The 10,630-nt window shown below is 33.4% G+C and overlaps 1 protein-coding gene across 5 annotated transcripts in view; it reads right to left on the reverse strand.

The window, feature by feature from the left end:
* Positions 1–10,630, reverse strand: part of ACSS3 (acyl-CoA synthetase short chain family member 3) — a 151,345-nt gene that overhangs the window by 50,895 nt on the left and 89,820 nt on the right. For all 5 annotated transcript variants that reach the window (XR_003002075.1, XR_003002077.1, XM_024736438.1 and 2 more), the window contains exon 8: positions 9,367–9,518. Coding sequence is in view for 3 of the 5 variants with exons in the window: in XM_024736438.1 (XP_024592206.1) it covers positions 9,367–9,518 (152 nt within the window). In the remaining 2 variants the exon portion in view is untranslated. The remainder of the gene's footprint in view (positions 1–9,366; positions 9,519–10,630) is intronic.

The raw sequence follows: 10,630 nt of genomic DNA on the forward strand, positions 1-10,630 counted from the left end.
TGGGGACGGGGAAGGGTAAACTGAGATGAAGTGAGAGACTGGCATGAACATACATACACTACCAAATGGAAAACAGATAGCTAGTGGGAAGCAGCCGCATAGCACAGAGAGATCAGCTCAGTGCTTTGTGACCACCTAGAGGGGTGGGATAGGGAGGGTGGGAGGGAGACATAAGAGGGAGGAGATATGGAGATAAATGTATACGTATAGCTGATTCACTTTGTTATACAGCAGAAACTAACACAACAATGTAAAGCAATTATACTCCAATAAAGATGTTCAAAACAAAAACAAAAAAAACAAAGAATGTGTGTATAAGAGTTAATTCATTATCATCAAAATAAAACCCCCCCAAAAAATAAATAAAAACTAATCAAATAAAAACCTGCCTACCCATCCTGAACAATGTAGTATAGCCACAGAAGACTATTTACCCTTCCTTAACTTACATCATTTCATGAAGATCTGACGAAGATTCAAATATTCTCACTCTGTTCTCCAACAACATGCATTTCCTGCCTCTGCTACAAACATATATCTCCTTCTATAGTTGTTTGCTTCTTGCCTATTTCTCACAGTGCACTGTGAGCTCCTTAGAATCGTTCATCTTTATGACCTCGATATCAATCAAAATACCTGGGATTTTTAGGTACTTAAACTTTAAGCAAACTACATATATATTTGCAATTCAAGCTAAAATTTAGGTAATCAAATATGTATTCATTTATAACTTGCTTGAAATTAAAATTTGGATTATCAATTATGACCTCATCAGACAGAAATGTTACAGCAGGATGAAATAAATAGTAACACATTAAGCTATTAAAAGTAAGTTAAAGTATAAGAAAAACTAGTATAAAGTTTTAAATTTTAAAATGATGTTGATACATCTATGATTTTAGATGCTATGTAAAAACAAGACAAAATAAAATATAAACGCCATATTGTTGATAATCTTATGACTGAAAAATATGAACATATCTTAATTGTATCTTATTCAAACTACCAGCTTCCTGATTTTTTTAAAACTTCTGTGATTAAGAATATTATGCATTTCTAAGGTAAACGAGGAACAAGTGATGCCATTTGGAGACGCAAGCCTGGGCGTTGTCATGAAGGAGCTTATAGAGTTTTCTAAGGAATTTGGATTTCTCCATGAAGGTGGTGAGAAGCTAATTAAAGCCAATTAAAGCATACGGTATTTGTTTTTCTCTTTCTGACTTACTTCACTCTGTATGACAGACTCTAGGTCCATCCACCTCACTACAAATAACTCAATTTTATTTCTTTTTATGGCTGAGTAAGCTAACACATATATATGGAATCTAAGAAAAAAAAAAGGTCATGAAGAACCTAGGGGTAAGACGGGAATAAAGACACAGACCTACCAGAGAATGGACTTGGGGATCTGGGGAGGGGGAAGGGTAAGCTGTGACAAAGTGGCATGGACATATATACACTACCAAATGTAAAATAGATAGCTAGTGGGAAGCGGTTGCATAGCACAGGGAGATCAGCTAGGGGGTTTGTGACCACCTAGAGGGGTGGGATAGGGAGGGGGGGAGGGAGGGAGACGCAAGAGGGAAGAGATATGGGAACATATGTATATGTATAACTGATTCACTTTGTTATAAAGCAGAAACTAACACACCATTGTAAAGTAATTATACTCCAATAAAGATGTTAAAAAAAAAGCTAATTAAAGATTTTAAGCAGGAGAGTGGCACAGTGAGATTTTTGCTTTAGGAAGACGCCACTGGCAGGAGTGGGGAGGACAGAAGGAAGGTCAGGACAGGAGCCCAGGGGCCCTGGCTTTGGGAGGCTGCTGCCATCACAGAGATGGTGAGACTTGAACCCAGGCAGCCCCCGGGGACCCCCGGGGAAAAAAAGTGGAGGTGGAGACGGGGGATAATCTAGGAGGTCTGAGCAATGGGACTTGTTACCACTGACAATTCCCGTTTCCTTGAAAAGCCTTTTAGGAATACGTTGTATGTCACTGGAAGAAGAAAAACCAACACATAAATAAACCAAAAACCCAAACTCTCAAATACCTGACCCTAAATAAAAGTAACATTAGAGAAAACATGATTAGGAGGAAAACACGGCTATCCATGACAAATTGTAGAAGCAAAAAAGACTGAAAATGTCCACTATTGCTTGCTTTTGTGCTGCCTCAAACTGTACGAAACAGATACCTTTAACGACTGATCATTGATACATGCTTCACACTTTATCAATAGATTAACTTTAAAATACCATATTGCTGTTGCATAGTATCACAGGAAATTTGAAGAACAGAAAGAACACACACACCTATATGTACATATTGGGATTTTTGTTGTATTTTTGCCGTTTATGACTACAAGGGGTTTCAAGCATGGTTTTCTTACTAACCAACAGAGGAGCTATTCTTTGCATTTCATTGAAGGTGTAATCATTTTCTGGAGCATATTGTACCTTTTCCACCTTCTTTCTTTGTAATAGCACATGTATAACAGAATTTATTAGTCCCAAATTTTTCTTTAAGGGCAGAAGTAAATTTCCAATAGTTTGCTGTCTGAAAAAAAAAGAATATTGTGCATTTGGATGATTTGTATTAAAACTTGTAAAATGCTAGGTTTGGCTGATTCTAACAGTACAGGCAAAGAACAACCAAAAGGAAGAGTTTTATGGATATCAGAGGTCACATTTCCATCATCTGCCAAGCCACAGATTACTTCAAAGAGCTCTGGACGATCCATATAGTCATGTGATTAGTTTATATATGAAACTTAATACATAGAATTTCAAAAATATTTATTAATGAAAATGTAATGCAAAATATTGTCACTTAAAAAATGTTAGCACACCATATAAAATAATATTTGGCTAATCCAGGGATAATTCATACCTGATATTACCAGCATTTTTACAAGTTTTAATTAATTTTTTGGCTTTTTTCCCTAGCCAAGTAAACTTCTATTAATTTAAATAATTGATTGTAATAATGAAAAACCATGCATAGCACTGATTCCTTATCTCATGATAAATTTCAGCATTATATATCTTTAAACGTAGTATTGTTTTGCATTACATTTCTATTGCCTTTCTTCTTATCTTTTAATTACATTAGTATCATCATGATAGCAATCTTCATAATGGTGCTAATAAGCAAAATAGAAAGGTGTGATATTCAATAAAGAATAGGAAAAGCAGTGTCTGCCTTCTCTGCAAATCAGAAAAAATCCCTCCATTTCCATTAAAACCACTTTACTATTTACCAAAAGCAGAGGAAAATTCTGGGGCTCATTGGTAATTTAGAAAAACATCAAATAGTATAGATGATCCCCTTTCCCTAGATACACTTAACTATCACTCTACTTTTGTATTAAAGTTCCTAAAACTGCCCCAAAGTTATTATTTTTCTCAATTACAGACTTCAAATTGTATAATATTAATGAGTATAAACACATTATAAACAAAGATAAAATTCAGGAATAAGACATGACTGACAATTTAAAATCTTCTAATAAATATTTAATCCAATATTACTTAACACCTAATTCCTCGCAAAAAAACAAAACCATGATATGTAATTTTATATTTTTATAACCAAATGATTACCTAAAAACTCTTAGTATAAATCTATAATTGAAAGATAAATTATAAGATAGTTTAAAGATAAACTCATGCCTAAGAGCAAGAGTTATATTCTTATTTTGTAAAGAACATTTAGTCCTTTAGGCTTGCAAAAAAGGAACTGAAACATTTTTCAACAGTGAAATTTCTCACTAATGACCTTGCCATTATTTTATTAATATTACAAATAGATAAATGTCCCATATTTAAAAATTCAAAAATATATTTTTGTTTACAAATTCATTTCATAAAAGTGAATGGGGAGCTAGTGTTTAATGCGGACAGAGTTTCAGTTTAGAAGGTGAAATATTTGGGAGATGGATGATGGTGAGAGTTGCACAACAATGTGAATGTACTTAGTGTCACTGAACTTACAGTTAAATATGGTTTAAATAGTATGTTTTATATTATGTGACTTTTACCACAATAAAAAAATTGTTTTAAGTGAAAATTAGCCATTTTTCACAGTAATTTGGATTCTATGGAGAGTAAATTTACCCATATTAATTATATATGTCCTGTCTCTGCACTGTACAATATGGTAGCTTCCAGCCACCTCTGGCTATTTAAAATTTAAATTAGTTAAAATTGAAAAAAATTAAAAATATCAATTTCTTCATAGTATTAACCTTTTCTCAAGAGTTCAGTAGTGACATGTGGCTGGTACCTACTATATTGTAGACATCAGTTTTATTGGATAATGCTTCCCTAGATTGTTATATACTAATTCAATATATGGGAGATGCTCTGATAATGGTAACACATGGAAAGATGAATCTACTTCCAGATGAATAATACTAAAAGGATAAACAAAATAATAATATACAATACCCAGAGTAAAGAAAAGGGGGAGAGAGATTAATGTGAATGAGACCTATACCTCTTTCCTCAATTCTATATAAAATTGAGTATAATTCAAGACTCAAATTAAGTTGAAAATTAAGCAAAAAGGGAAACAGAAAAATGGTTATGTTGTTAAATTAATTTTATTCCAAAATACACAGGAAGCTGCATAGTAATGGATAAAAAGCCAAAGGTAGATTATGGTGAAGAATTCTGAGGTAATAAAGTTAGGGCAGAAGAAAACTAAAATGAATATTTCTTTCAAGGTCATAAACTACCAAACAAGAGAATATTACTCTTCACTTGTGCCAACAGAAGTTAAACAAAAATAGATTATTTCAGTGATGCCTCATCAACTCTAGTTCACACAACAGAACATCATTATTTTTTTCCATCAACGTCCCTGTGGTTATTTCCATCTTTCCTTCATTCTGTTTTCTTCTATTACTCCCCACTAGAAAATTCAAATTACCTTTTGAAAAAACTCTCCACCGTTTTGTTACAGTTATTTATTGCATTTATTTTGGCTTCTGTTTAAACATAATATCCAATTATAATTAGTACAGTAACAACTATATAAATTCAACAACATATTTCATCAGTTTTTGCTGCTGCTTTTTCATATCCCATACCATTTCCCTGTGTGCATTTTTCCTGTCAAGAAAGTCTCTGGGTTTTAAGTTCTCTTAGCTTTGTCCATATGCACATTTTTCTATTTTGCCCTCAGTCTTCAATAAAAGTTTTTTGTTTAACAATTCTCCCTCAGAACTTTGCAGATCTTTCACTATTGTCATCTAGCATCTATTGGCATCAGTTTGGATTTTCCTCTTTGGTGCTCTGTTGATTCCTCTGGTAGTTTTTTGGATTTTATCTATAGCCTCAGTTCACGTTTTGCAATTTTCAAATGACCTGTCCAATGAGAATTTACTTATATTTAACCTTCTTAGTACTTGGATGGCACTTTCCAACTAGGATCCACATCTTTCTTCAATTCAGTAACATATTCAATTATTGCTCTTCAACTTTCATTTTTTTTAACGATTCTTCCATTTTCTTCTGAAATTCTTACTAGATACATTTGTAGTTTCCTATTCTTCCCTCCAAGTCTCTTTAACAGTTCTTTCAGATTTATTACTTTGTCTCTCTGTTTTACATGCTGGGTAGTTTCCTCAATAATATCCTGTAATTTTTAACAGTCTTTCCTTGTGCCCATATATTTGTTTCATTTATTTAGTTTACACTATCCATTGTACTTTTTAATTTTTTCATACCCAAGTTTAATAATTTTACATAAGAGTTATTAGTTTATGACTCTGATTATCCTTAACATACTTATTTTCACGTTTGATTTGGCTATATTACAAAAATAATCTCAATTGGAATGAATCCATGTTCTGTTGATTTTATTAGCATTAGAGTTCCTTGTGTGTTTGGAATTTTATTTCCCAAACTCTTTCAAAATAGAAGTTCTTTGTCTTTGTTTATTTCTCCTTCTCTCTCTCCTACACTCACCTTCTCTGTTCAATAGGTTTGTGAGTGATATAACTATCCTCTAGAGGTCCAATGCCATAATGATGATTCAGAATTATTAATCCACAGTGATACTCAGGATATCACAGATCCTATTCTAGGATGACAGATGGGCAGTTTGGTTCAGTCTCTGGTTGCTTTGTCTCAATCAGATTCCTAGACCAAAGCTTGCTATATGTCATAGTCCCAGAAAACAACTGACAGTCATTATTATCAGCCTCCTTTCCTGAGTGGGGAGGAACACCCCAGCCCATCCTCAATCACTGAGCAAGCTCTGACTCCATGACCTAAGCAGGGTAATACTGAGTCCCTTTACTCTGCCAATGCATGCTTGTACACCTAGCAAGCCTCTGGCGTCAGCCACCCTTACCGCTTTGCAAACCTAATCCATTTCCAGTCCACAGAAAAGTTTATTTTTCAGCTCAGCTCTGATGCTCTGCTTCTTGTTTTTCATAGTATCTCTCATTGCTGTGTAATGGGGAAAGAAAGGCTGCATCAAAGTACAAGGTACTGTGTTATCTTGAGTGGAAATCCCAGCACAGAATTTTTTCTAACTTTACTAAAATTGAACTAGAAGATCATGGGAAAATAAATCACTATGATGTGACAAAAAAGAGCAGTGAATAAGAAAGCAGAAGATGATAATAACTGCTAAGGCAGTCTATGTTATGAACAGTTCCAAGTGCTTTGCATGGATTATGTACCTTTTATTTTCATTATATTCTTGTACTATTACTGCTCTTATAGTCCACAAAAAGAAAGAACGAAAGAAAGAAAGAAAAGAACAGAGAGCTATATAACTTTCTCAAGGTCACACAGCCAGTAAATGGTAGGTTTGAACCCAGGGAGTCTAACTCCAGAGTCAGAATCTAAATTACCATACCATACTGCCTAGTCCCAGCTTTGCCCCAGAGTAGCTTTGTAATCCTGGGAATGTTATTTCACCTCTTTGTACCAAAGTTTTCTCTACTGTGAAATGAAATCATTACACTAGATGATTTCTCATCTATTTTTCCAAACTCTAGTTGTCTGATAAAATGAACTTACAGTTCTGGTTAGTTACCTATTTCAGAGTACCCTCTTAAATTGGGGGGAACATCTTTAAATTTATTTTAAAACAATCTTTAATGAGCTATGTAACATTTTAAAAAGAAAACTTCATCACTTAAAATGTTCTATAGAAGGAGAGATAAGCAAACTGCAAATCAATCATGAGCCTGCAATTACAATATCAAGAGACCATCCATTCAGTAAGTTAGTATGAAATGTCTTGAACGTAAATATAAACTTAAAAGTATAGCTGTATGAGAAGACTTGGGTTCTCTAACTTGGGTTCTCTCTTGTCTCTAACCCAAACAACTTTTCTTGGACTTTGGTTGCCTAGTGAGATAGTTGGATTTTGGAGGTCCCTTCTGTTTCTAACATTCTCTTTAGTCCACAAGTGAGAATCTATCAAAGTAGATCAGTGAAGGTATTATTTGTACAGACTACAAATATATGAAAAGGAAAAGCTGCACTTATGCCATGAATGACAAGAATCCCTGGGTCAAGTTAGTTTCCTAATTTACCTTTCATACGAAGAGTATGTTCATGGAATTTAGTTAGGAGTGTGGGCTCTAGTCAGATCGCCTGAGTTACTTTCTTTCTAAAGAGTTACTTAAACTCTCTGGCCCTAACTTCACCCATCTGTAAAATGAGAATAATCACAATTCCTACTTATTGTTATAACCAAATGAGATAACAAACTTTAACTGCTATGCCTAGCACATAGTAGGTGATCAGCAAGTGTTTGCATTTATTAATAGTAGTCATTTGAATAACTGAGGCTGTTTATAGAGTCTGCATTCCTAAATATCTATTAAAAACATAGGTTCACATCATCATGAAAAACTTAGATGCCTAAAGACAAAGGGGCATGACTGGGGGAACTTATTGCAATTTCTCTTACCCTAAAATCTCATACTCCATGTCTATACCTATTAGTTTGAAAGAGTGATGTTTTAATAGGTATTCAAAAAAAAAAGGTATTCATTCAGTATTGTTTGATGCTTTATATTTCAGGCAAATCAGAAATGGTTCTTGCCTTTACAGTAAAGGTTATCATCTAAAACCCATGTATAAATGGGAAAAGATGATGCAACAAACAAGACACCTTAGCTTGCTGGTCACACATCTACATGCCCTGTAATCAGAATGCATTTGTCAGAAAAGAGACACTGCAAGAACAACAGCCACTGTTTCTTCAAAACCCCTGGAATTGTCTTAAGACGTGGAGACGATACATAACCTCAGATGTTTTTACCAAAATCTATGTTTCTATGCTTTTGACTGAAATGGAGAAAACTAAGTTGAAATGTAGTGAATAAAGAAACAGAGAGTGAATAGAAATATAATAGATCCATTTTATGAACGCATTATATGCTCATTTTATGAACATTTTATGTAAATCTGGATCCATTTTTTCATAAAACAAAAAAAAAAAACAGAGGAAAAAGAAACAAATAAACAAAACCACTGACCCTGCCCAAATTGAAATCTTCTTGATTATATCTGCAATTGCTATATGATACCTGTTTTAACCCCTTCTTGGGCCATAGCAGCATAAAATTCGTAACATCTGGCATTTAATTTAAAAAATTCAAACTGACTTAATTCAAACCCACTTTTGACTTGAAGAAACTACAAAATACTTTAAGTTCATGATAGCAGTGACCTATTTCAAAAAGGTTCAATAAGATTCGATGTTGGAAACTGCCTTGAAGACACAAATTGCTATAATTATCTTTGAATATACATATCATTAAACTAAAATGAATGGCAATAAACCAGCACAAAAATACCTAAACTATTCAGAGCACATTATTACAAAACAATAGAAAAATAATTTCCTTCACTCTTTCAACATAAGTAATTTGGACTATAGTTTCCACATTTTATCTCTATAAATGAAATCAAATAATATTTCCCTCTATTTAGACTATTAGTCTATTTTCAAAAGACAGATGTTATATATATATGTGTGTATATATATACATACACATATATGTATATATATATATATATATACATACTCATTTTAAGTCACACTTAGCATTTTATTTTAAGGAAAATATATAAGCTGAATAGTTTAAAAAAGAGAACTATTTTGATAAAATTTGAACAGAAATAAACAGGATATGGCATTAAAAAATATTCACAGTATAGTTAAATTTCCAACTATTTCAAAGATATGTTTAGAACAGTCATTCTTAACATTCAGAACCTTTGGCTCTTTCCATAGTGGTACTGCAGTGATAGAAAAAATATATAGGATGTTCAGTTATTCATTCTGATTGCAGTTTTTAATGTCATTTGCCCTGTGCATCCCGAGTTCACCTTGTCAGAGAGTACTGCTTCCCCAAGGCTGCCCCAGGGTCCTGTTGACGGATTGCTCTAATGGCAGTTGGCGCTGTAAACAAGGCAGCTACTCCATGCTCCGCGAGCACACGGAAATAAGCACCAGCATCTGGTGTTCCCACAGGCTTCCCCTACAAGGAGATTCATTTAAAATGTCACTGGGTAAAATGTCTCATATTTCATTGACTGTTCAGTACCTACACATTTAACACAGCAATATTAACAAAATGGGGTTCTCAACATTGAAACTATTTATCTTAGTTTTAAAATATTCCCATGTTCCATCATAAATAAAACAAACCAAATGCCCAGGCATCAGAGAGCCCATTTGCTCCAATACTGCATCCTAAAAGCTTTTCAAATTGCACTTTTCCTTTCATAAGTTTTGAAAGATAAAGGACTGGAAATATATATATATATATATCACATTCAAATTAAAAACATAAAACAGTCTTGTATTTTCCCAGCAATTAAATACATTGTTTTGTCTGGCAGATTATATGAGAAATGTAGTTGCTATGAATTTCTAATATTAAACTTTTTTCATGATAGCTATTAAAAGTGACAATAGCAATTCTCAAAATATATGAGAAGACAGAAAAATCTGGAATCACAGTGATTTCTGAGCAATGATCTTTTCAATTAAATGTCTCACTCCAAGAAAAGCAATTTCTAAGAATTTTTTTTAAAAATCCAATAAGATATCTCAAAATATGTAAGTTTTCCACAGCCTCAAAATGACATTATGCATGTTCAAAGGATAATCCATTCATAAAAATTTAACAATTTTTATAGACTATACAGTTCAAAATGACACAAAGCATTTTTTAACTAATGTTCCTGCAAAGTGGAAAATGAGCATGGCATAAATAAATCAGTAATTCTGCAAAAATTCAAAGTGTCCCATAAAATCTATGTTGGCCCAACCATATCCCCTCGTTCCTCAATACATTCTCATCACTGGTACTTCTTCCTTTGTTTCTAAAGTCAGGTGTCTGGAATGTTAATATATATATAAAATATAATATATATTTCACAGTCAAATCATTTTGGAAGGGGTTGGGGTGAACAGGTTTCCTATTTTGGACCATTTCTTGAGACTAAAAAGTGTTAAAGTACATCAGGAAATTCTAAGAGATGAGTGACTCTATGTAATATTTCCTAAACTTTGTCCATATCCCCCATCTGAGCATCCCATGGACCTTGTATTCTGGAAAACACACTTGGGAAACACTGAACTATG

This window comes from Neophocaena asiaeorientalis, unplaced genomic scaffold (genome assembly GCF_003031525.2).
Source record: "Neophocaena asiaeorientalis asiaeorientalis breed wild unplaced genomic scaffold, Neophocaena_asiaeorientalis_V1.1 scaffold134, whole genome shotgun sequence".
In the NCBI taxonomy this organism is placed as follows: domain Eukaryota; kingdom Metazoa; phylum Chordata; class Mammalia; order Artiodactyla; family Phocoenidae; genus Neophocaena; species Neophocaena asiaeorientalis.